The 25,616-nt window shown below is 52.9% G+C and overlaps 2 protein-coding genes and 1 long non-coding RNA gene across 5 annotated transcripts in view; 1 reads left to right on the plus strand and 2 right to left on the minus strand.

Annotated features, from left to right (window-relative positions):
* The window catches only part of FAM168A (family with sequence similarity 168 member A), a 200,625-nt gene extending 196,505 nt beyond the window's left edge, over positions 1-4,120 (plus strand). The window contains exon 13 of the mRNA XM_071758941.1: positions 294-4,120. The gene's annotated coding sequence lies outside the window, so the exon portion shown is untranslated. The remainder of the gene's footprint in view (positions 1-293) is intronic.
* On the minus strand, positions 3,615-17,259 carry RELT (RELT TNF receptor). Of its 2 annotated transcripts, XR_011728823.1 has the most exons (11): positions 17,152-17,259; positions 14,840-14,926; positions 14,593-14,743; positions 14,385-14,468; positions 13,967-14,212; positions 10,831-10,911; positions 10,637-10,721; positions 10,394-10,552; positions 10,163-10,288; positions 4,352-4,544; positions 3,615-4,103 (listed from the first exon to the last, which is right to left on the minus strand). XR_011728823.1 is itself a non-coding variant. In XM_071758526.1 (10 exons), the coding sequence occupies exons 1-9, from the start codon at positions 17,194-17,196 to the stop codon at positions 10,186-10,188; spliced, it is 1,041 nt and encodes a 346-aa protein (XP_071614627.1). In that variant the 5' UTR covers positions 17,197-17,259; the 3' UTR covers positions 3,615-4,544; positions 10,163-10,185. The 2 variants fall into 2 exon arrangements, 1 of the variants encoding a protein (XP_071614627.1); XM_071758526.1 differs by having other exon boundaries at positions 3,615-4,544.
* Positions 17,260-17,482: 223 nt separating this feature from the next.
* LOC139804106 (uncharacterized) lies at positions 17,483-25,376 on the minus strand. Of its 2 annotated transcripts, none has more exons than XR_011729289.1 (3): positions 25,297-25,376; positions 21,848-21,940; positions 17,483-17,565 (listed from the first exon to the last, which is right to left on the minus strand). It is a non-coding gene; the product is annotated as an uncharacterized lncRNA (long non-coding RNA). The 2 variants fall into 2 exon arrangements; XR_011729281.1 differs by lacking the exon at positions 25,297-25,376 and adding an exon at positions 23,256-23,654.
* Between the last annotated feature and the right edge of the window lie 240 nt (positions 25,377-25,616).

Here is a 25,616-nt window from a genome sequence, read left to right on the forward strand (position 1 = left end):
TTTATTTTGAACTCTTTGTCACTAAATCCATCCCAGAAAAAAGGCTTTTCTTCTCCTTTTTTTTCCTCTTAAGACAAAAACATCATTTTTTGATTTGTCCCTCAAAAGAGCCACATTGACCCAAAAATGTTTGCAACCATCTCTTGGGTCACAAGAGACCAAATCCCAAGTCCTTAAGGAGCTCAGAGATGTGGCTGGTGTTGAGTCAGTGTCCAGATGTTTCTCTTGGTTGCTCTGCTTGGATTACATCTCATTTTGGAGCTTTAAGCCAAGGCCACCAGGAGGTGGAGCAGACTGTGACACCTTGGGGTGTCCAAGAAGAGCAAGAAATTGTCTTGAGAGCAGCAGAGAGGTTGCATTTCCATCCAGTACTGGTGGACAATTTATTTTGAACTCTTTGTCACTAAATCCATCCCAGAAAAAAGGCTTTTCTTCTCCTTTTTTTCCCTCTTAAGACAAAAACATCATTTTTTGATTTGTCCCTCAAAAGAGCCACATTGACCCAAAAATGTTTGCAACCATCTCTTGGGTCACAAGAAACCAAATCCCAAACCCTTAAGGAGCTCAGAGATGTGGCTGGTGTTGAGTCAGTGTCCAGATGTTTCTCTTGGTTGCTCTGCTTGGATTACACCTCCAGATGGAGGTGACACCTCTGGATGCCCCTCTGGAGGCTCATCTTGACCAGAACATGGTGGTGTAGAGGTCAGAATGGAGGATCCTTCAGAAAAGCAAGGTTGGAAGTTGTCAGAACCTTGGGTGAGACCTCCTTGGTCTTGGTGTGTGTCCCAGCTTGGCTCCTGCTGCTCTAGGGAGGAGCTCCTGGAGCTTTTCCCCATAAACATGGTCCTAATGGGAAGAAAGAAGTTCAGGGATCCAAGGGAAGTTGTCCCATCCCTGGTTGGTGTTTGTCAGGTTGGGTGGTGGTGCCAGCACTTCCATATGGAGGTCGTTGGGTTGGTTCTGCTGGTTTGAAAGGAAATCTGGCAGGGCTCTGGTTGAACTTCTCACCCTCCAGGGCAAGAAAGTGGGTGAAGAACCCCAGAGCTGTGGGATCCCAGGGACTGAAGGCCCTTTTTTTACTCTCACTGTTATTTTATCCATCCAACCATGGGGGATGGAGGAGGCTCCAGCCAACCTCCAGGACTTTGTCTTGCAGGGTCCCACAAGCTTTCTTCTCATTCTGCAGAGGACCTTTCCCAGCAGACAACATCTTAGCCCTGGCAATCTTCACCCTTAGGAAGAACTGCTCAAATTTTGGCCCTTGGCTAGGAAGGAGATGCTCAGGAAACACCAAAGGTGGGGTAGAAAGCTCCAGGAGCTCCAGGAGCTGGACAACCCAATGTCCATGGAGGACAACCCAATGGTCCTGCTGAGATGGGGGGGAAAGGTTGCTTTTAATTCCTGGATCAGCAGCAGCTCTGATGCTTCTCATCCCATTATTCCCAGGCACAAACACTCCTGAACTCAACCAGGGTGTGAAGAGATGGAAATAATTCCCATCTCTTGGGCAAGAGGTTTTGGTGAACGTATTTGGCACCTCCAGTTGGGTTGAGGCTTGGACCACTGAGTGGCTTCAGGGCCACCAGATGGCTCTGGGGCCACCAAATGGTTCCTGGGTAATTCCATGGCTCCAGGTTTGGGATCTGTGGTGGTTTTTGTTCCTTTCCAAGGTGGCTTCATGAGGTCATGGTGGTGAGATGGTCCCCACCAAGGTGTGGAGATGTGGGGCTTGATGGCCTCCTGCTCCTGCCAGCACTGCCCTGCAGCCCTGTCCCCTTCCCCATGGAGAGGGAATGTAGGGTTTTTTTGGGATAGATGGAGGGATGGGAGGGAAGCTCATGATCCCAAGGTTTTTCCTTGGCCAGGTCATGGCTGGAGTGAAGGTCCTGGGGAGGTCACAGCCCATCAGGGGACTTCTTTGGTGGCTACCACCAGGTTCTCAAAATAACTTCAATCCAGCAAAACCTGGAAAACTTAACAGGAAAAGGGTTCCCTACAGTGAAGGATCCCACTTGGGCCTCAACCCAGGAGGGGTTAAACCATCCAGAGATGAAAATTCCAGCTAAAGAGGAAAGAAAACAACTCCCAAACCATTGTGGAGCCCCTCAACCCATCCCTGCTGTTTGCTTGGCTTTGGAGCCAGATTTGGGGGATTCCTTGTGGCTAAATAAGAAATAAAATGAGTGGATTCCTTGTGGTGGTGACCCCAAACCCCAGCAAACCCCTCAGAGCCTGTTCCCATCCTGCCTCCAAGTGGCAAAACCCTCTGGTCATGGCTTTGGTTTTATCCTTTATGAATATTCATAACCCAACCCAGAATTTTTTTTTTTTTTTTTTTTGGCAATTTCAGGATGGAATTCCCATGAAATGTTATTGAAAGGGTTGGTTTGGGGTTGTTTTTTTTTTTTTTTTGTTAATTGATGGACATTGGGATGTGGTCCTTCCTGGACCTTCCTTCTGGGGTCTTTGCCCTCCTGCATCCCAGTGGTTTCATCCTCCCAAAGGGATTTGGGATGAGGCAGTGGGGTTGGGATTATTTTTATTTTTTTAAGAAGGAGAAAAAAAGAAACCCCCAAAACCACATTGGAGGGGTTGAATTTTTGAGAGGAAAAAACCCAACCAGCAGACAACAGCAATAAGAGCCACTGGATTGCCCTAAATCCAGGGGGTTTGGGTTATTTTGGGTTTTTTTTTCTTTGGTTGGTTGGTTTTTTGGTTTTTTGGTTTTTTTTAATGGTTAATATTTTCCAGCCCTTTATCATCCCTTCTCTGCTCATTGTACCATGAACACCAGGCTGGGCTTCCAGTGGGATTAAGCTCTGGATATTTGCCACGTGCTCACATTCCCATAGGGAAAAAAAGGAAACAAACCAGGAAAATTGATGAGGTTGAGAAGGAAGAGAGCTTGGAAAAGTTGTTTTTTTTTTTCTGTGGCTCTTAGAGATCCATTGAAAATTGGGTAAAAGAACCTCTTAGAAGGATTCTTCTTTTTTTCCAAAGCAGGAATAGCAAAATTTGTAGGATTTAGAGATGAGAATTCCCAGCTGGAAACAGTCCTGCTGGTGGGAGGGAAAAAACCAACAGGACTTCCAGCTAGGGATGGAGCTGGGGGGTTGGAAATGTTTTTTTCCTGGGATAAAAGGAGGTTGAGGAGGAGATTGGGAACCACCACAGAAGGATGCTTGGAAAATGAGGCAGTGGATGCAGGAGGCACCAAACCCTCCCATTCCCCCAGCACTGAGCCAACCCAGGCCAGGCTCCCACCCCAAGTGTCATGAAGGTTTTTAATTCATTTTTCACCACTTTTTAAAAATATTATTGGACCTCTTGAGGAAAAATAAATTAAAAAAAAACCCCTAAAAACACAGACCCAAAATTACTAAAGCCCAAGAGCAGCCATGTCTTCCAAGTCTAAATCCCAAAGGTCTGGGAGAGCCTGGGTTGGTCCCTCTGGAGGTAAATTTGGGGGTGTTTGGGTATTTTGGGGGTTTGGGTTTAATTTGTTTGGGTTTATCCCGTTTGTTTTCTTCCTTCTGGTTTGGTTTTTTTGGGTTTTTTTGGTTTTGGTTCTGAAGATCAGGTCCGTGATCTCCCTGACAGATTTCAGCCAAGAGTTTGTAACTTGTACGATATTTACTGTAAGATGTAGAAACAGTCGAGAACTATGAAAATGTTTCCAAAAAAAAAAAAACCATTAAAAAAAAAAAAAAAAAAATTAATAAAGAGCCCGAGAGGGTTTTAGTGGTTGTTTTGTTGGTTTTTTTTTTTTTTTTTTTTTTTTCCTGGTGCAGTGACTTGGTGGTGAAGTGAATGGGACTTGGCTGCTTTGGTGGTGGAGCTCGAGGGGCTCCAAGCTCAACCTTGCCATGGCCAAGCTCCTGGATCCTCCAGACCCAGCTCCAAGTGGAGTGTGGGGGTTTTACAGGGAGCAAATCATTCCCACCACGTCCTCCTGGCTTGCTTGGAGATTTGGGATCCAGGAGGAGATGTGGATGCAGGAGAACAGAGCAATCCATCCCCCACTTGGGGTTATTCCAGGGATGCAACGTTGAGCTCTGGTGATGGAGGAACTCCAGGATTTCATCCTCTTCTTGGAGAGGCTTCTGCTCAGCAGCCCCAGAAGGTGACCATGGAATACCAATGGGATACAAATCCATGGCACATCCTCCCTGGGCTGTTGCCTCAAGGGGTAGGGGCTGTGTTTTGGGGAATTCCTGGTTCCTGGAGATGCTCCCCATCGGGTCACCACCCCGTGGTCACCACCACCAGAGATGCTCTCCAACAGGTCCCCCATGCTATGGCCACCACCTCGAGGAGGAGGAGGAGGAGGAGGAGGAGGAATCCTTCTCACCAGCTGGGCAGGATGGTGGCTTTGCAGTCCTGCTGGTGGCCACCTTGGTGGCAGGAGCAGAAGCCACTTCCAGTGCTTCGTTGGCACCAAGTGGGCCAGGGGGCTTTCCCAAGGTCCCCAATGTCCTCCATCCAGGGGGGGGTCTTGGTGGCCATCACCGTCCCCCCGAGGCAGCCTCCAGGTCAGGTGCCAGCTGTAGGGGACAAAGGATGTCTCCATGTCACCATGTCCCTGGGAGAGGCTGGACTTAACCCTCTGCACCACCCCAGGTGACAGGAGCCACTCGCTGTCACCCCTTGGGACAAACCCTGGTGGCTTTCACCACCCAGGGACATCCCTTATGGAAGGGGACAACTCCCCCAGCTCAGAACAGCCCCCCAGGGTGTCCCCAGGAGGGGACAACTCCCCCAGCTCAGATAAGACCCCCCAGGTTGTCCCCACAACACCCCCAGGGTGTCCCCAGGAGGGGACAACTACCCCAGCTCAGAGCAGCCCCCCCAAGTTGTCCCCAAGACATACCCAGGGTGTCCCAACCCTCCCAAGGGAAGGAACAATTCCCCCAGCTCAGAGCAGCCCCCCAGGTTGTCCCCACGACATTCCCAGGGTGTCCCAACCCTCCCTAGAGAGGGGACAATTCCCCAGGCCAGATCAGCCCCCCCAGGTTGTCCCCAAAACACCCCCAGGGTGTCCCCAGGAGGGGACAACTCCCCAGCTCCGAGCAGCCCCCCCAGGTTGTCCCACAACATTCCGGGGTGTCAACTCCTCCAGTTCAGAGCAGCCCCCCCAAGTTGTCCCCACGACACTCCCGGGGTGTCCCAATCCTCCCTAGGAAGGGGACAACACCCCCAGCTCTAAGCACCCCCCCAGGTTGTCCCCACCACACTCCTGGGGTGTCCCAAGGGCATCCCCAGGGAGGGGACAACTTCTCCAGCTCCAAGCACCCCCCAGGTTGTCCCCACGACACCCCCAGGGTGTCCCCAGGAGGGGACAACTCCCCCAGCTCAGAGCTGCCCCCTCAAGTTGTCCCCAAGACATTCCTGGGGTGTCCCAAGGGCATCCCCAGGGAGGGGACAACTCCTCCAGCTCCAAGCACCCCTCCAGGTTGTCCCCACAACACCCCCAGGGTGTCCCCAGGAGGGGACAACACCCCCAGCTCCGAGCAGCCCCCAGGTTGTCCCCATGACACCCCCAGGGTGTCCCAAACCCTCCCTAGGAAGGGGACAACTCCCCCAGCTCCAAGCACCCCCACAGGTTGTCCCCACCACACTCCTGGGGTGTCCCAAGGGCATCCCCAGGGAGGGGACAACTTCTCCAGCTCCAAGCACCCCCCAGGTTGTCCCCACAACACCCCCAGGTGTCCCCAGGAGGGGACAACTCCCCCCAGCTCCGAGCAGCCCCCCCAGGTTGTCCCCACCACACTCCTGGGGTATCCCAACCCTCCCTAGGAAGGGGACAACACCCCCAGCTCCGAGCACCCCCCCCCAGGTTGTCCCCACGACACCCCCAGGGTGTCCCCAGGAGGGGACAACTCCCCCAGCTCAGAGCTGCCCCCTCAAGTTGTCCCCAAGACATTCCTGGGGTGTCCCAAGGGCATCCCCAGGGAGGGGACAACTCCTCCAGCTCCAAGCACCCCTCCAGGTTGTCCCCACAACACCCCCAGGGTGTCCCCAGGAGGGGACAACACCCCCAGCTCCGAGCAGCCCCCCAGGTTGTCCCCATGACACCCCCAGGGTGTCCCAACCCTCCCTAGGAAGGGGACAACTCCCCCAGCTCCAAGCACCCCCACAGGTTGTCCCCACCACACTCCTGGGGTGTCCCAAGGGCATCCCCAGGGAGGGGACAACTTCTCCAGCTCCAAGCACCCCCCAGGTTGTCCCCACAACACCCCCAGGGTGTCCCCAGGAGGGGACAACTCCCCCAGCTCCGAGCAGCCCCCCCAGGTTGTCCCCACCACACTCCTGGGGTATCCCAACCCTCCCTACGAAGGGGACAACACCCCCAGCTCCGAGCACCCCCCCCAGGTTGTCCCCAAGACATACCCAGGGTGTCCCAATCCTCCCCAGGAGGGGACAACTCCCCCAGCTCCGAGCAGCCCCCCCAAGTTGTCCCCAAGACATTCCTGGGGTGTCCCAACCCTCCCTAGGGAAGGGACAACTCCCCCAGCTCCGAGCAGCCCCTCAGGTTGTCCCCACAACACCCCCAGGGTGTCCCAACCCTCCCAAGGAAGGGGACAACTCCCCCAGCTCCGAGCAGCCCCCCCAGGTTGTCCCCACGACACCCCCAGGGTGTCCCCAGGACATTCCCAGGGTGTCCCACCCCTCTCTCGGGATGCTGAGGTCCTGCAGGCTTTGGCCAGGGGGTCAGCAAGGTCAAGGTGTCCCCCAAAGAACTTGGGGACAGCTCGGGGTGACAGGGACACGAGGACAGGGATGAGCCCCGGGGATGCAGTGCCATCACTGCCAGCAGCTGGGGAGGCTCAGCAGGGTGGGGGCACCCATGGGTGCTGCCCCCAGGTCAGAGAGAGGGATAAAAAGGGGTGGGGAGGGGTGCTAAAAGGGGGTGCACACGTGTGTGAGTGTGTGTGCACCCATGGGTGCTGCCCTCAGGTCAAAAAGGGGATAAAAAGGGGTGGGAGGGGTGCTAAAAGGGGGTGCACGTGTGTCAGGGTGTGTAGAGGTGTGGTGACACCTCCATGTGTTGCTCTGTGCACGTGTGTGTGTGTGTGATACAAGTGTGTGTGTGATACAAGTGTGTGCACGTGTGTGTGTCTCGCATGTATGTGTGTGTGGTACATGTGTGTGATACAAGTGTGTGTGTTGTACGTGTGTGTGTTTACACGTGTGAGTAAAACATGTGAGTACACACGTGTGAGTGTTACATGTATGTGTGTGGTATGTGTGTGGCACGTGTGTGTGGCACATGTGTGTATGTGTTACATGTATGTGTGTGTGGCACGTGTGTGTGTGGTACATGTGTGTCAGTGTGTGTAGAGGTGTGGTGACACCTCCATGTGTTGCTCTGTGCACGTGTGGGTGTGTGATACAAGTGTGTGTGATACAAAGTGTGTGTGTGAAAGAAGTGTGTGCACATGTGTGTGTCTCACATGTATGTGTGTGTGTTACGTGTGTGTGATACAAGTGTGTGTGTTGTACATGTGTGCGTTTGCACGTGTGTGTGTCACATGTATGTGTGTGTGGTACATGTGTGTGTGTTTACACGTGGGTGTGTGTGATACAAGTGTGTGTGTTGTATGTGTGTGTGTTTACACGTGGGTGTGTGTGATACAAGTGTGTGTGTTGTGTGTGTTTACACGTGGGTGTGAATGTTACATGCGTGTGTGTGGTATGTGTGTGGTACGTGTGTGTGGCACAAGTGTGTATGTGTTACATGTATGTGTGTGTGGCACATGTGTGTGTGGTACATGTGTGTGTGGTACATGTATGGTGACACCTCCATGTGTTGCTCTGTGCACGTGTGTGTGTGGTATATGTGTGTGTGGTACATGTACATGCATGTGTATGTTGTACACGTGTGTGATACAGGTGTGTGTGTTGTACATGTGTGTGTGTTTACATGTGTGAGATACAGGTGTGTGTGTTGTACACGTGTGTGTGTTTACACATGTGTGTGTGTAGTACATGTGTGTGTGGTACATGTGTGTCAGTGTGTGTAGAGGTGTGGTGACACCTCCATGTGTTGCTCATGCACGTGTGTGTGTGGCACATGTTTGTGGTACATGTACATGTATGTGTGTGCTGTACATGTGTGTGTGATACAAGTGTATGTTGTACATGTGTGTGTTTACACGTGTGTGATACAAGTGTGTGTGTTGTACACGTGTGTGCTTACACATGTGTGTGTAGTACATGTGTGTGTGTGGTACATGTGTGCATGTGTTACGTGTGTGTGTGTGGCACATGTGTGTCACACGTGTGTGTAGAGGTGTGGTGACACCTCCATGTGTTGCTCCATGCACGTGTGTGTGTGTGTGTGGCACATGTGTGTGTGGTACATGTATGCGTGTGTTGTACATGTGTGTGTGTTGTACATGTGTGTGTTGTACATGCGTGTGTTTGCACGTGTGTGTGTCACATGTATGTGTGTGGTACAGGTGTGCGTGTGTTTACACGTGTGTGTGTGAAACAAGTGTGTGTTGTACGTGTGTGTGTTTACACGTGTGTGTGGCACATGTATGTGTGTGTGTGGCCCATGTATGTGTGTGTCACACGTGTGCACACTCATGGAGGACCGGGGGGGGGGTTCCTCACCCCTCCACACCCCCTCCCACCCCCCACTCCAGGTGCCCTCGGGGGCCGGGTCCCTGCGTGTCCCAGGCCACGTGCGCCCCGTGCAGCTGCTCATGAGTCACCCAAGGGTCACCCTGTGCCAGGTCCAGGACGTGCCAGCACCCCCACACCCCCCCTGTCCCTGTCCCCACCCCCACTCACTGTCCCCGTGTCCCCTCCCCGTGTCCTCTTCCCCGTGTCCCCTCCCCATATCCCCTCACCGTGTCCCTTCCCCGTGTCCCTGTGTCCCCTTCCCCGTGTCTCACTCCCGTGTCCCCTTCCCCGTGTCCCCTTCCCGTGTCCCCCTCCCCGTATCCCCTCACCGTGTCCCCTCCCCGTGTCCCCTCCCCCGTGTCCCCCTCCCCCGTGTCCCCCTCCCCGTGTCCCCTTCCCCGTGTCCCCCTCCCCCGTGTCCCCTTCCCCGTGTCCCCCTCCCGTATCCCCTCACCGTGTCCCCCTCCCCGTATCCCCTCACCGTGTCCCCTCCCCGTGTCCCCCTCCCCGTATCCCCTCACCGTGTCCCCTCCCCGTATGTCCCCTCCCCCGTGTCCCCCTCCCCGTGTCCCTTCCCCATGTCCTCTTCCCCGTACCCCTTCCCGTGTCCCCTTCCGTGTCCCTCCCCGTGTCCCTTCCCTGTGTCCCCCTCCCGTATCCCTCCCCGTGTCCCCTCCCCGTGTCCCTTCCCCGTGCCCCTTCCCCGTGTCCCTGTGTCCCCCTCCCCATGTCCCCTTCCCCGTGTCCCTCTGTGCAGACAGGGGGGGGGGGGGGGGGGGGGGCTCATGGACATGCAAATATATGCAAATATTGTCTGGGACATTTGCATAGCACTTTGGGGGGGCTCTAGGGGTGTATTTAGGGACAGAGAGGGGGGTGGGGACCCTAATGCCCCCCCCCCAAAAAATCCCCATAAATGGAGGGAGCAGGATGGGAGAGAAGGAAAAAGGGGGAGGAAAAAGGGAGGGGGAAAAGGGGAGAAAAAAGGGGTGGAAAAAGGGGGGGGAAAAGGGGGGGGAAAAGGGGGGGGAAAGGGGGGGAAAAGGGGGGGGAAAAGGGGGGGGAAAAGGGGGGGTAAAGGGGGGGGGGAGGGGGGGGGGAAAGGGGGGGGGGAAAGGGGGGGGGGAAAGGGGGGGTGAAAAGGGGGGGTGAAAAGGGGGGAGAAAAGGGGGAAAAAGGGGGGAAAAAGGGGGGAAAAGGGGGGGGGAAAGGGGGGGGGAAAAGGGGGGGGGAAAAGGGGGGGGCGGAAAAGGGGGGGGGAAAAAAGGGGGGGGGAAAAGAGGGGGAGGAAAAAGGGGAGAGGGAGACTCCCCAGGTCCCCCCCAGGCTCAATTTTTTAACTATTTCCATAAATTTCTCAGCTGCTGGAGGACACCCAGGGGGGGTGGGGGGGGGATTGGCCTCTGCCCCCCCAAACCCCTCATTAAGTTTCAGAGTGACCGCTCCTCAGCCCACCAGGAGGGACCCCCCCACCCCCCCTCCAACCCTCACAAAGGGAACCCCCCCCCCCTTCCCTTTGCCCCCCCCTCACCTCAGGAGGCCCACGGGTGCTTTTCAGCCAGGGGGGTCCCATCCCACTCCCACCAGGGAGGGGACCCCAGGGGATGTCACCCCCCACCTCGCTCCTCGTCTCGGGATCCGGGACACCTGAAACCTGGGAAGGGGGGGGGATGACACATCCATGACATCCATGTCCCCATCCTCAAGGAGGAAGGGGGGGGACACACATGCTGGGGGTTAGGGGGGGGGTCTCTGCTTACCTCCAACCGAGTGGGTGGTGACCGGACTGGGGGGACTGGGAGGACTGGGGGGTGGCAGGATCTGGGGCCACTTCTTCTCCTCGCAGCGGGCGCAGGGGGAGGGACCCTGCACTGTGTGGAAGTGCTGGCAGGGGGAGGGAAACTGAGGCAGGAGATGCAACCTGGAAAAGGAGAAGGGGAGAGAGATGCCAGCAACAGGACCACCCAAAGAGGGGGTCCCCGGGGCAGCCTCGGAGGGGTCTTACTTATCTGGGGGGGTGCAGCCCAGTGGTGACATCGGGTGGTGGCCGTGATGCTCCTTCAGCAGCTCCTCCAGTGCTGCAGCATTTTCTACGGATGGGGTGGGGGCACCAAAAAGGATGGGGAGGGAGTGTTCAGGGGGGTCCAACCCGTGTCACCCCCCCCTGCCACCCAGGGAACCCCCAACCCCCCCCCCAACCTTTCTTCTCGGTGATCAACCGCACCAGGACCCCGATGGTGTCCTCGTTGTCATCCTCCAGGTGGTAGATGGAGGTGGGATCTGGAGGCAGAAGTTTATGGAATGATTTAGGTTGGAAAAGACCTTGAAGAGCTGGGAAACCCAACCACTAAAGTTGGGAAATTCCAGGATGGGGGATAAACACCACCCCCCCCCACCTCCTCCCCAAAAGTGATGAGCAGGATGCGCCCTGGGAAAGCTCAGGAGTCACTGGGATGAGCAAAGGGAGAACCATGGAACTCTTTGGGTTGGAAAAAACCTTTCAGAGCATCCAGTCCAACCCTGAACCCAGCACTGCCAAGGCCACCACTGCCCCATGGCCTCAGCACCACAGCTCCAGGGCTTGGAAATCCCTCCAGGGATGATGGGGACTCCACCACTGCCCTGGGCAGCCTGGGACAACCCTTTCCAGGAAGGAATTGTTCCCAATATCCAACCTAAACCTGCTCTCTTGCACCTTGAGGCCATTTCCTCTTGTTCTGTCACTTGTTCCTTGGGAGAAGAAACCAACCCCTCCTTACCCCAACCTCCTTTCTGAGAGTTTTAGGGAGCCAGAAGGTCCCTCTTGGGGAAGAAATTGTTTCTAATATTTAATCTAAACCTCTCCTGGTGCAACTTGAGGCCATTTCCTCTTTTCCCATCACTTGTTCCTTGGGAGCAGAGCCCAACCCCTCCTCACTCCAAGCTCCTCTCAGGGAGTTGCAGAGATCCAGAAGTTCTCCCCTCCTCCTCCTTTTCTCCAGGCTGAACACCCCCAGCTCCCTCAGCTGCTCCTGCTCAGATTTCTGCTCCAGACCCTTCCCCAGCTCCATTCCCCTTCTCTGGACACACTCCAGCCCCTCAATGTCCTTCTTGGCAGAAGGGACCCAAAACTGACCCCAGGATTTCAGGTGCAGCCTCCCCAGTGCCCACCCCAGGGGGACAATCCCTGCCCTGCTCCTGCTGGTGGCCACACCAGTGCTGATGGGAGCCAGGATGCTGGGGGCCTTCTGGGCCACCTGGGCACACACTGGGTCATATTCATCACCCCCAGCTCCTCTTCCTCAGGGCACTTTCCAAGTTTTCTAAGCCTGGAGCATTGCCTGGGGTTGGTGTGACCCAAGTGCAGGATGTGACACTTGGCCTTGCAGAACCTCAGACAATTGCCCTATGGATCCAGTCTCTCCAGGTCCCTCTGCAGAGCCTCAACCCATCAATCCAACCCATCCACATCCTCTGCAGATCCTTCTTGCCCTTATGCAGGTCAATTCTCCACCCCCCAAACTTGGTGTCATCTGCAAACAGACTGAGGGTGCACTCCATCCCCTCCTCCAGATCCTTGATAAAGACATGAAAGAGAAGTGACCCCAAAACTGAGCCCTGGAGAACACCCCAACCCTTTGGGCCCTGCCATCAGCCACTTTTTTTCCCCACTGAAGTCTACACCAGCCCACGTCCAAGCCATGAGCAGTTTTCCAGGAGAATGCTGTGGGAAACATCATCCTGAGGGAACCAGATGGAGGTGGGATGGATGTGGGATCACAGAGCCATAGAAGGGTTTGGGTTGGAAGGGACCTTTAAGATCATCCAGGTCCAACTCCCTGCCAAGGACAGGGACACCTCCCACTGGATCAGGTTGCTCAGAGCCCTATCCAGCCTGCCCTTAAAAACTTCCAGGGATGGGAAAATCTTCCACCACCTCTCTGGACAACATGTGCCAGGCTCTCCCCACCCTCAAACTCCAGAATTTCTTCCCCATCTCCAACCTCAATCTCCCCTTTCTCTCCAAGTTTTAACCCATTTCCCTTCTCTTCTCCCTTCCCCCCCGTGTCCAAAGCCCTCCCCAGTTTTCTTCATAGAATCAGAGAATTGTCAGGGTTGGAAGGGACCTTCCAGCTCCTCCAGTTCCAACCCTGGATGTGCAGGGCCCCCTCCCACAGCCCAGGTTGCTCCAAGCCCCATCCAACCTGGGCTGAGACACTGCCAGGGATGGGGCAGTCACAGCTTCCTTGGGCACCCTAGGACAGGGGCTCAGCACCCTCACCCCAAACAATTTCTCCCTCCCCAAGATCTCCTCTCCATCTCCCCTCTTGCAGCTGGAAACCCTTCCCCCTCATCCCATCCCTCCAGGCCCTTGTCCAAAGTCCCTCCCAGCTTTCCTGGAGCCCCTTCAGGCACTGGAAGCTGCTCCAAGGGCTCCCCAGAACCTTCTCTTCTCCAGACTGAACACCCCCAACTCTCTCAACCTGTTCCAGGCTCTCCCCACCCTCAAATTCCAGAATTTCTTCCCCATCTCCAACCTCAATCTCCCCTCTCACCTCTCAAATTCCCCATGTCCTGTCCCTCCCTGACATCCTCACAAGTCCCTCCCCAGCTTTCCTGGAGCCCCTTCAGATCTATGAAGGTTGCTCTGAGCTCTCCTTGGAGCCTTCTCCTCTCCAGACTCAACACCCCCAACTCTCTCAGTGTCCTCACTCCAGAGCTGCTCCAACCCTCTGAGCATCCTCCTGGACCTTCTCTGGACACATCCCACCACTTCCAGGTTTTTCTTGTACCAGGAGCTCAGACCTGGATGCAGAACTCCAGGTGGGGTCTCAGGAGAGCAGAGGGGGAGAATCCCCTCCCTTGACCTGCTGCCCACCCTTCTCTTGGTGCAGCCCAGGACATGGTTGGCTTTCTGGGTTTAGCTCCAAGGTTTCCTCTCCTCACTTCTCTTCTCCAGACTGAACACCCCCAACTCTCTCAACCTGATCCAGGCTCTCCCCACCCTCAAATTCCAGAATTTCTTCCCCATCTCCAACCTCACTCTCCCCTCTCACCTCTCAAATTCCCCATGTCCTGTCCCTCCCTGACATCCTCACAAGTCCCTCCCCAGCTTTCCTGGAGCCCCTTCAGATCTATCAAGGTTGCTCTGAGCTCTCCTTGGAGCCTTCTCCTCTCCAGACTCAACAACCCCAACTCTCTCAGTGTCCTCACTCCAGAGCTGCTCCAACCCTCTGAGCATCCTCCTGGACCTTCTCTGGACACATCCCACCACATCCACATTTTCCTTGTACCAGGAGCTCCAGACCTGGCTGCAGGACTCACCAGAAGGTGCTGGGGATCCCCAGGAGCTCACCTGGGCCAGAGGGCTGAGGATCCTTGGCAGTGGTGCAGTAGAACCCCTTTTTCTTCAGGAGGTTGCAGACCAGGATGCCCAACAAGCCCATGGTGCAGAAGACAGGGACGACGGTCAGCACGGCCGCCTGCGTCGCCTCTTCTTCCTCCTCCTCCTCCTCCTCTTTCTCACCCCTGGGGACCACTCGTGTCCCGTTGCTCCCCGTTGGCCAATCCGGAGTTTCTGGGCTGCGGATCCTCCGTCGGGCTTTTTTGGGAGGAGGGACAAGGAGCAGCTCAGCTTCCCAGGGGTGGGTGTTGTCCGGAGGAAATAGGAGCGGGATCGAGCCCCAAAGAAGCAGAAGCCACTCGTGTCACGAGCCACGTCCCCGAGCAAGGAGGGGGGACACATCCTGCACCAGGAGCACCCGGACACCCACCTGGGCACCCTGGGGTGCTGTGGGGTGCAGTGGCACAGGGCAGGCACCGGCCCCGGGGCTCCCTCTCCCCTCCAGGGCTGTAAACCTGCAGGAGGGGTGGAGGGGGATGGAAGGGGGGGGGTGGGAAGGGTGAGGATCCAGCAGTGGGGCTGGGAGGGGAGGGGGGGGTTTCCAGCATCTCCCCAGCATCCAGGTCCCCACTGGGCTCACCCTGGCAGGCAGGACCCACAGCTGGTGTCTGTCACCAGTGTCCCTGGTGCCACCAGGATCCTGTTGCCATCCTGGCAGCGGGTGTGAGCGGAGCAGGAGACGTTCCCTGGGGAGAAGGTGCCAGGGGGACAAACTCGACAGGAGGGACCCTGGATGGAGGGAAAAAAGGAGGTTGGGGGGGTGGCTGAAGCCTGCCCTGTCCCCTCCCCATGCCTTGTCCCCTCCCCAGGCTCCCCACTCCTCACCCCCACCGTGGGCTCCTCTCCTGGGGGGCATCCGGGCATCCTGGGATCCTGGGAATGGTGGCTCCCGGCGCTGGATCCGCTCAGCACCTGGGGGAGAAGCAGAGAGGAGCTCAGCACCAGCTCCTCCTCCAGCCTGGGGGGTGTGGGGGAGGTGAAAGCCCCCCCAGGAAGGGGGGGTGCGAAAAAAAAAAACCAAGAGGATGGGTGCAAACCACCCACGGGGTGCAAAGTGGTCACCGGTGACACCACGGGTGCCAGCTCAGGGTCCCAAGCTGGCACGAGGGGTGAGGGGGGTGCAAAGTCACTGCAGGAGATGCATCACAAGTACCACGGGGGGGTGCAAGGTCACTGCATGCACCACAGCCAGGGCAAAGCCAGTGCCACCAGCAGGATGGATTCACGCTCCTGGTGAATCCTGGTGATGCACGGACCAGGACAGCACAGATGCATCCCCAGCACATGCACAATGAGGGTGCAAACTCATTGCTTGTGTCCTGAGGAGTGCAAACCCATCACGGGCACCATGGCAGGTGCCATCCTGGCACAAGGGATGCCATGGAAACCAAACACAAGGATGTGATGGTGCAAACCCATTGCACGTGCCACGGGGGATAAAAATCCCTCATGTGGGGATAAAAACCCCTCACGTGGGGGACACAAACCTATCACGGGCACCATGGCAGGTGCCATCCTGGCACAAGGGATGCCATGGAAACCAAACACAAGGATGTGATGGTGCAAACCCCTTGCACGTGCCATGGGGGATGCAAACCCCTCATGTGGGGGATAAAAACCCCTCACGTGGGGGATAAAAACCCATCACATGCACTATGGCAGGTGCCATCCTGGCACAAGTGATGCCATGGAAACCCAACACAAGGATGTGATGGTGCAAACCCCTTGCACGTGCCATGGGGGATGCAAACCCCTCACGAGGGGGATAAAAACCCACCACGTGCACCATGGTCCAGGCAAACACAGAACCACCAAGAGGATGGATGCAAAACTCAGGGCATGGACAACTCTGGAAAAGTCCCCCCAGGGAGCAGCTCTGGGGCCTTGGGGTGGGAAGGATGAGGAGGAGAGATTGGGGTGAGCTTGGGGGATGAGTTTGGGGTGAGCCAGGGATGTCTGTGGGGTGAGCTTGGGGGTAAGCCTGGGATGAGCTTGGGATGGGCTTGGGATGAGCTTGGGATGAGCTTGGGATGAGCTTGGGATGAGCTTGGGGGGTGAGCCTGGGTGAGTTTGGGATGAGTTTGGGATGAGTTTGGGATGAGCTTGGGGGGTGAGCTTGGGGTGAGGCTGGGGTGAGTTTGGGGTGAGTTTGGGGTGAGTTTGGGGTGAGTTTGGGGTGAGTTTGGGGTGAGCCTGGGGGATGTGTTTGGGGTGATCTTGGGATGAGCTTGGGGGAAGAGTTTGGGGGATGAGCTTCAGGTGAGTTTGGGGTGAGCCTGGGATGAGCTTGGGGTGAGCTTGGGATGTTTGTGGGGTAAGCCTGGGGGGGGGGAGCCTGGGGGCGTGAGCTTGGGATGAGTTTGGGGTGAGCTCGAGGTGAGCTCAGGATGAGCCTGGGATGAGCTTGGGGGATGAGCTGGGGGATGAGCTCAGGATGAGTTTAGGGATGAGCTTGGGGGATGAGCTTGGGGGATGAGCTTGGGGGATGAGCTCAGGATGAGTTTAGGGATGAGCTTGGGGGATGAGCTCAGGATGAGTTTAGGGGATGAGTTTGGGGGATGAGTCTGGGGGATGAGCTTGGGGATGAGCTTGGGGGATGAGCTTGGGGGATGAGCTTGGGGGATGAGCTTGGGGGATGAGCTCAGGATGAGTTTAGGGGATGAGTTTGGGGGATGAGTCTGGGGGATGAGCTTGGGGGATGAGCTTGGGGGATGAGCTTGGGGGATGAGCTCAGGATGAGTTTAGGGGATGAGTTTGGGGGATGAGCTTGGGGGATGAGCTTGGGGGGATGAGCTTGGGGGGATGAGCTTGGGGGATGAGCTTGGGGGGATGAGCTTGGGGGGATGAGCTTGGGGGGATGAGCTTGGGGGATGAGCTTGGGGGGATGAGCTTGGGGGGATGAGCTTGGGGGGATGAGCTTGGGGGGATGAGCTTGGGGGGATGAGCTTGGGGGATGAGTTTAGGGGATGAGCTTGGGGGATGAGTTTAGGGGATGAGCTCGGGATGAGCTTGGGGGATGAGCTTGGGATGAGCTTGGGGTGAGCTCGAGGTGAGCTCGAGGTGAGCTCGGGATGAGCTCGGGATGAGCTCGGGATGAGCTCGGGATGATCTTGGGATGAGGCTGAGGCTGTACTCACCCCCAGGACAGTGATGAGCCACCAGCACATCCCACTCCTCTTCATCACCAGGAGATCCCTGCCCAAGGGGAAGCACCGGGGTCACCACCCACGGGAAAAGCAACTTGAGGGGAACCAATTCCCCCCCCCCCAGGGATACTCCGAGGCATCTCCTGGAATATCCCTGCTGCAACCAACCTCCTAAAAATGTAATTAGGGATTTTATGGGATGGTCAGCATCATTCCCTCCCCAGCTCCATCCCAAAGCAGAGAAGGACCAACCCAGCAAGGAGCAGGGAAGGAGCAGATCACAGAATCAATGCAGGGTTGGGATCATCCAATTCCTACCTCCTTGCAGCTAACGCCCTTTAATAAGGGTTTTTTTTCCTGCTTGGGTGGAAATCCTCATGCATCTGCCTCAAGGGAATGAAGTCACTAAAAAAAAATAAATATATATATATATATATTTAGATTTTTTAAAAATCAGGGAAAAAAAAAATCAAAGTTGTGTTCCCCAGCAAGCTCATTCTCCTCTCTTCAGGCTCGGTGATTGGTTGTTAAATTAAAATTAAAATTATTGCTGATAGCAGAGGGGAAAAGGAAAGGAAAGGAAAAGGGAAAGAGGAAAGGGAAAGAGAAAAGGGAAAGAGAAAAGGGAAAGAGAAAAGGGAAAGAGAAAAGGGAAAGAGGAAAGGGAAAGAGGAAAGGGAAAGAGGAAAGGGAAAGAGGAAAGGGAAGAGGAAAGGGAAAGAGGAAAGGGAAAGAGGAAAGGGAAAGAGGAAAGGGAAAGAGGAAAAGGGAAAGAGGAAAGGGAAAGAGGAAAGGGAAAGAGGAAAGGGAAGAGGAAAGGGAAAGAGGAAAGGGAAAGAGGAAAGGGAAAGAGGAAAGGGAAAGAGGAAAGGGAAAGAGGAAAAGGGAAAGAGGAAAAGGGAAAGAGGAAAAGGGAAAGAGGAAAAGGGAAAGAGGAAAAGGAAAAGAGGAAAAGGAAAAGAGAAAAAGGAAAAGAGAAAAAGGAAAAGAGAAAAAGGAAAAGAGAAAAAGGAAAAGAGAAAAAGGAAAAGAGAAAAAGGAAAAGAGAAAGGAAAAGAGGAAAGGAAAAGAGGAAAGGAAAAGAGGAAAGGAAAGGAGAAAAGGAAAGGAGAAAAGGAAAGGAGAAAAGGAAAAAAGAAAAGGAAAAAGAAAAGGAAAAAAGAAAAGGAAAAAAGAAAAGGAAAAAAGAAAAGGAAAAAAAAAGAGAAAAAGAAAAAGAGAAAAAGAAAAAGAGAAAAAGGAAAAGGAAAGGAAAAAAAGGAAAGGGAAAAAAAGAAAGGAAAAAAGGAGAGAGAAAAAGGAGAGAGAAAAAGGAGAGAGAAAAAGGAGAGAGAAAAAGGAGAGAGAAAAAGGAGAGAGAAAAAGGAGAGAGAAAAAGGAGAGAGAAAAAGGAGAGAGAGAGAAAAAGGAGAGAAAAAAAAAAAAAAGAAAAAAAGAAAAAAAAGAAGACCAAAAAAAAAAAAAAAAAAAAAAAAAGAGCAGAATAAAAGAAAAGAAAAAAAAGAAAAGAAAAAAAAAAAGAAACCCGGATCCAGGCTCTGCCACCCGCATGGAAACTCCCTGGGTCGTCACGGTCCCTGAAGCCCCACGGGGAGCTCCTTCCAGCCCCACGGAGGCTCCTTCCAGCCCCACGGGGAGCTCCTTCCAGCCCCACGGGGAGCTCCTTCCAGCCCCACGGGAAGCTCCTTCCAGCCCCACGGGAGGCTCCTGCCAGCCCCACGGGAGGCTCCTTCCAGCCCCACGGGAGGCTCCTTCCAGCCCCACGGGGAGCTCCTTCCAGCCCCACGGGAGGCTCCTTCCATCCTTCCAGCCCCACGGGAGGCTCCTGCCAGCCCCACGGGGAGCTCCTTCCAGCCCCACGGGAGGCTCCTTCCAGCCCCACGGGGAGCTCCTTCCAGCCCCACGGGAGGCTCCTTCCAGCCCCATGGGGAGCTCCTTCCAGCCCCACGGGAGGCTCCTTCCAGCCCCACGGGAAGCTCCTTCCAGCCCCACGGGAGGCTCCTGCCAGCCCCACGGGAGCTCCTTCCAGCCCCACGGGAGGCTCCTTCCAGCCCCACGGGGAGCTCCTTCCAGCCCCACGGGGAGCTCCTTCCATCCCACGGGAGGCTCCTTCCATCCCACGGGAAGCTCCTTCCATCCCACGGGAGGCTCCTTCCAGCCCCACGGGGAGCTCCTTCCAGCCCCACGGGAGGCTCCTTCCAGCCCCACGGGAGGCTCCTTCCAGCCCCACGGGAGGCTCCTTCCAGCCCCACGGGGAACTCCTTCCAGCCCCACGGGAGGCTCCTTCCAGCCCCACGGGGAGCTCCTTCCAGCCCCACGGGAGGCTCCTTCCAGCCCCACGGGAGGCTCCTTCCAGCCCCACGGGGAGCTCCTTCCAGCCCCACGGGGAGCTCCTTCCAGCCCCACGGGAGGCTCCTTCCAGCCCCACGGGAGCTCCTTCCAGCCCCACGGGAAGCTCCTGCCAGCCCCCACGGGAGGCTCCTTCCAGCCCCACGGGAAGCTCCTGCCAGCCCCACGGGGAGCTCCTGCCAGCCCTGCCTGACGAGGTTCCCTTCATTAGGGCCGGGGCTCATTAAACTCGGGACAGGAGACCCCGAGTTTATAGGATGGCCCCATAAATATGGGATAGGAGAGAAAAAGGAGCTGGCTCCGAGCTCCAGTTCCTCCCAGCAGCTCCCAGTTAGGGAAGACACCAGGATGGAGCCAACCAAACCTCCCCTCTGGGGGAGCTGAACCCCCAAACCAAAGGGATGAGACCCCCCCATAAACCCCCCATGAGCCCCCATAAAAAGGGGAAACTCATTATTATTTTTTATTATTATTATTAATTTTTTGCGGGGGGGGGGGAGGGCTTGAGGTCCACCCTGGGCCACCAGTGACATTGGGGACCCCCCTGGACATGTTTGGGGTGACCCCTGGAGATTTTTGGGGTGACCCCTTAGAGATGTCTGGGGTGACCCCCTGGAGATGTTTCGGGTGGCTCCTGGAGATGTTTGGGGTGGCCCCCCTGGAGATGTTTGGGGTGGCCCCTGGAGATTTCTGGGGTGACCCCCTGGAGATGTTTGGGGTGACCCCTTAGAGATGTTTGGGGTGACCCCTGGAATGTTTGGGGTGAACCCCTAGAGCTGTTTGGGGTGACCCCTTAGAGATGTTTGGACTGACCCCCTGGACATGTTTGGGGTGATCCCTGGACATGTTTGGGATGGCCCCCTAGAGATCTTTGGGGTGACCCCCTGAAGATTCTTGGGGTGACCCCTGGAGATCTTTGGGGTGACCCCTGGACATGTTTGGGGTGGCCCCTGGACATGCTTGGTCTGCCCCCCTCGAGATGCTTGGGGTGGTCCCTGGAGATATTTGGGGTGACCCCCTGGAGATGTTTGGGGTGACCCCTTAGAGATGTTTGGGGTGACCCCTGGAGATATTTGGGGTGAACCCCTAGAGCTGTTTGGGGTGACCCCTTAGAGATGTTTGGACTGACCCCCTGGACATGTTTGGGGTGATCCCTGGAGATGTTTGGGATGGCCCCCTGGAGATCTTTGGGTGACCCCCTGAAGATTCTTGGGGTGATCCCTGGAGATGTTTGGGGTGGCCCCTGGAGATGCTTGGGGTGGCCCCTGGAGATGCTTGGGGTGGCCCCCTGGAGATGCTTGGGGTGGCCCCCTGGAGATGCTTGGGGTGGCCCCTGGAGATCTTTGGGGTGATCCCTGGAGATGCTTGGGGTGGCCCCCTGGAGATGTTTGGGGTGACCTCCTGGGAGATGTTTGGGGTGGCCCCTGAAGATTTTTGGAGGGGCCCCCTGGAGATGTTTGGGGTGGCCCCCTGGACATGTTTGGGGTGACCCTAAGAGATGTTTGGGGTGACCCCCTAGAGATCTTTGGGTGATCCCTAGAGATTTTTGGGGTGGCCCCCTTAGAGATGTTTGGGGTGGCCCCTGAAGATTTTTGGGGTGGCTCCTGGAGATGTTTGGGGTGACCCCCAGGAGATTTTTTGGGGTGACCCCTGGAGATGTTTGGGGTGGCTCCCTGGAAATGGTTGGGGTGACCCCTGGAGATGTTGGGGTGACCTCCCGGGAGATGTTTGGGGCCACCCTAAAGATGTTTGGGGTGAGCCCTTGGAGATGTTTGGGGTGACCCCCTGGAGATGTTTGGGGTGACCCCTGGAGATTTTTGGGGTGAGCCCTTGGAGATGTTTGGGGCCACCCTAAAGATGCTTGGGGTGGCCCCCTGGAGATGTTTGGGGTGGCCAGGAAGGAGGCTTTGGGATGGGATAGGGAGGTTCCCCCCATGGATTTGGGACCAGGGCACATCCCATGCTGGAGCATCCCAAGGGGGGGATGGTTCCCAACCCCAAGGATTTCAATCCCAGCAGGAAAAAAGATCTCAAACTCCCCCCCCCCAAAAAAAAAACCCAAAACCCAACCCCCAAGGATTTAGGACACCCCTGAGATCCCAAACTCCTGCCAGGGAGGGGGAGGAGGGAGAAAAAGCAGGAGTTGTCCCTCAATTTTTAGGATATTCCAGGTTGGGATAACTCAGCACATCCCTTTTTTTTTTTTTTTTTGGACATCCCAGGTGGGAAAAGAGGCACAAACCCAGTGAGAGAAACCCTGAAACTCGTTTTGGGAACAAATCCCAACATCATCCCCGACCCCAGAAGCAGAAAAAAAAACCCCAAAAAAGATCCTCACCAGTGCCAGAGGGTTCTGGGGACTCCACGACCTCCAGCAGAGCCCGAGCAGAGCTGCAGGGTCCAGAGACACTGGGAAGGGGATTTGGTTTCCCTACAAATAAAATAAAATATTAAAAATGAGATATAAAAAAATAAGATATAAGATATAAAAAATATGATATTAAAAAAATATAAAAAATATATTAAAACGATATAAATAAATATATAAAATATATAAAAAATGTAATAAATAAATAAAATATATATAAAAATATAAGATATAAAATATAAGATATAAAAAATAAGATATAAAAAATAAAATGTAGAGAAATAAAATGTAAGAAACAAAATGTAAGAAATAAAATGTAAGAAATAAAATGTAAGAAATAAAATGTAAGAAATAAAATGTAAGAAATAAAATATAAAAATAATATAGAAATAAATATAGAAATAAATATAGAAATAAATATAGAAATAAATATAGAAATAAATATAGAAATAAATATAAAAATAAATATAAAAATAAATATAAAAATAAATATAGAAATAGATATAAAAAATAAATATAAAAATAAATATAAAAATAAATATAAAAATAAATATAAAAATAAATATAAAAAATAAATATAAAAAATAAATATAGAAATAAATATAAAAATAAATATAAAAATAAATATAAAAATAAATATAAAAATATAAAAGACAAATATAAAAAATAAAATTTAAAAAATAAAATATAGAAAATAAAATATAGAAAATAAAATATAGAAAATAAAATATAGAAAATAAAATATAGAAAATAAAATATAAAAAAATAAAAATATAAAAATTTATAAAAAATAAAATATAAAAAAAACCAAAATAAACGAAATAAAAAGTCAAAATAAAAAGTCAAAATAAAAAGTCAAAATAAAAAGTCAAAATAAAAAGTCAAAATAAAAAAAGTCAAAATAAAAAAAGTCAAAATAAAAAAAGTCAAAATAAAAAAAGTCAAAATAAAAAAGTCAAAATAAAAAAAGTCAAAATAAAAAAAGTCAAAATAAAAAAAGTCAAAATAAAAAAAAGTCAAAATAAAAAAAGTCAAAATAAAAAAAGTCAAAATAAAAAAAGTCAAAATAAAAAAAGACAAAATAAAAAAAGTCAAAATAAAAAAAGTCAAAATAAAAAAAGTCAAAATAAAAAAAGTCAAAATAAAAAAAGTCAAAATAAAAAAAGTCAAAATAAAAAAAAGTCAAAATAAAAAAAGTCAAAATAAAAAAAGTCAAAATAAAAAAAGTCAAAATAAAAAAAGACAAAATAAAAAAAGACAAAATAAAAAAAAAGACAAAATAAAAGAAGACAAAATAATAAAACACAAAATAAATAAAACACAAAATAAATAAAACACAAAATAAAACACAAAATATAAACCAAAAGAATCCCACAACCTTTTTCTTCCTCTCAGTCCCACCCCATCCCCTGAGGAGCCCCGGGGACTCCAACCCAGGGGCAAACAAAGTTTCAGGTGACGCTTCCTGCAGATAAAATGAGAAAAAAATAAAAAAAGGGAAAACAACCCGGGAACCGTCTCAGGGAACAGGGAGGGAATTGGGGAATCGTCCCCTCCGCAGCCGCGGAACTCCCCGCTTTCCCGTGCGTCCTTTCCGCGGGAGCCTCCCGAATTCCCCTTTAACTCGCGGCACTCCGCGTTACCCCCAGCGCTATTCTGGGGGCGGCTCCTTGCCGAGCGCACCCGGCTCTGGCTGCGAGCCCTGGGATTTTCCAGCTCCGGCAAAAATAAAAATAAATCCCCCTCCCCCATCCCCTCCCCCTTCAACGCTGCTTCTATTTTTTTTCTCTATTTTTTTCTCTATTTTTTCCCCCTATTTTTTCCTTTTTCCCCTATTTTTTCCTATTTTCCCCTATTTTTCCTATTTTTCCCCTACTTTTCCTTTTCACCCCCCACTTTTTCCTATTTTTCCCCCTAATTTTTTCCTTTTCCCCCCCCTATTTTTTCCTATTTTTTCCCTACTTTTTCCTAATTTTCCCCCTATTTTTTTCCTTTTTCCCCCAATTTTTCCTTTTTTCCCCCTATTTTTTCCTTTTTCCCCCCCCCTATTTTTTCCTTTTTTCCCCCTATTTTTTCCTTTTCCCCCCTATTTTTTTTCCTTTTCCCCCCTATTTTTTCCTTTTTTCCCCTATTTTTTTCCTTTTTTCCCCTATTTTTTTCCTTTTTCCCTACTTTTTCCTTTTTTCCCCTACTTTTTCCTTTTTTCCCCTACTTTTTCCTTTTTTCCCCTACTTTTTCCTTTTTTCCACCCTATTTTTTTCCTTTTTTCCCCCCCTATTTTTTTCCTTTTTCCCCCTATTTTTTCCTTTTTCCCCCCTATTTTTTTCCTTTTTTCCCTCCCTATTTTTTCCTTTTTTCCCCCTATTTTTCCCCCTATTTTTTTCCTTTTTTCCCCCCTATTTTTTTCCTTTTTTCCCCCCCTATTTTTTCTATTTTTTCCTATTTTTTTCCTACTTTTTTCCCCTTTTTTTCCTATTTTTTTCCTACTTTTTTCCCCTTTTTTTCCTATTTTTTCCCCTCTTTTTTCCTACTTTTTACCCTATTTTTTCCCTATTTTTTCCCCTATTTTTTTCTATTTTTTCCTATTTTTTCCCCCATTTTTCCTATTTTTTCTCCTATTTTTTCCCCTATTTTTCCCCATTTTTTCCCCATTTTTCCCCATTTTTTCCCCATTTTTTCCCCATTTTTTCCCTATTTTTTCCCTACTTTTTTCCCTCCTATTTTTTCCCCAGGCAGCTGCAGCTGAATTCCCTTAACCTACTTTTTCCCTTTTCCAGCCTTTATTTTCACTCCCATTCCCGATGCCGCAGCGCTGGGGGCTTCAAACATCCCCCCCCCCCCCTTTCCTCGATCCCCAAGGATCAAACGAAATAAATTCCCCCCTTCCCCCCCCTTTTTCCCTTTTTTTTTCCTTTTTCGCAGCAAAAGGGGGATCCAACCCCCCCCAAGCACCCGACCGACTCCCCCCCTTCCCCTATTTCCCCCCCAAATTAACCCCAAATCTCCCAGCTCCGAACAAGCTCCCCCCAGATCAAACCCCCCCCCCCCAACCCCAGCTCGGAAAAAGCCCCCGACACCCCCAGAATACGCACAGACCCCCCCTCCCCCCGGCTCAAAAGAAGCCCCCCATGTCGCGACAAGCGTCCCCCTCCCCTACAGTTCGCGACAACCCCCCCTTCTCGGGACAAGCCCCCTTAAATCGAAGCGAGCCCCCCACCTCCGTCCCAAGAACTCGAAACAAGCCCCCCCCCCCCATCCACCTTTCAACAAGATCCTCGAGCTCACGACAACCCTCTCCCTGTCGCGACAAACCCCTCCTTAACACAGAATACCCCCCCCCCCTCCTCTCAGGTCACGACAAGTCCCCTCCTCCCCAGCTCGAAACAAGCTCCCCCCCCTCATCCCCTCCCCCCCCCCACCTTTCAACAAGATCCTCCAGCTCACGACAACCCTCTCCCTGTCGCGACAAGCCCCTCGTTAAGTCAGAATCTCCCCCCCCCCTCCTCTCAGGTCACGACAAGTCCCCTCCTCCCCAGCTCGAAACAAGCTCCCCCCCTCATCCCCTCCCCCCCCCCCACCTTTCAACAAGGTCCTCCAGCTCACGACAACCCTCTCCCTGTCGCGACAAGCCCCTCGTTAAGTCAGAATATCCCCTCCCCTCCTCTCAGGTCACGACAAGTCCCCTCCTCCCCAGCTCGAAACAAGCTCCCCCCCCCCCCTCCCCTCTCCAGCTTGAAAC

Source organism: Heliangelus exortis, chromosome 1 (assembly GCF_036169615.1).
Source record: "Heliangelus exortis chromosome 1, bHelExo1.hap1, whole genome shotgun sequence".
Classification (NCBI taxonomy): domain Eukaryota; kingdom Metazoa; phylum Chordata; class Aves; order Apodiformes; family Trochilidae; genus Heliangelus; species Heliangelus exortis.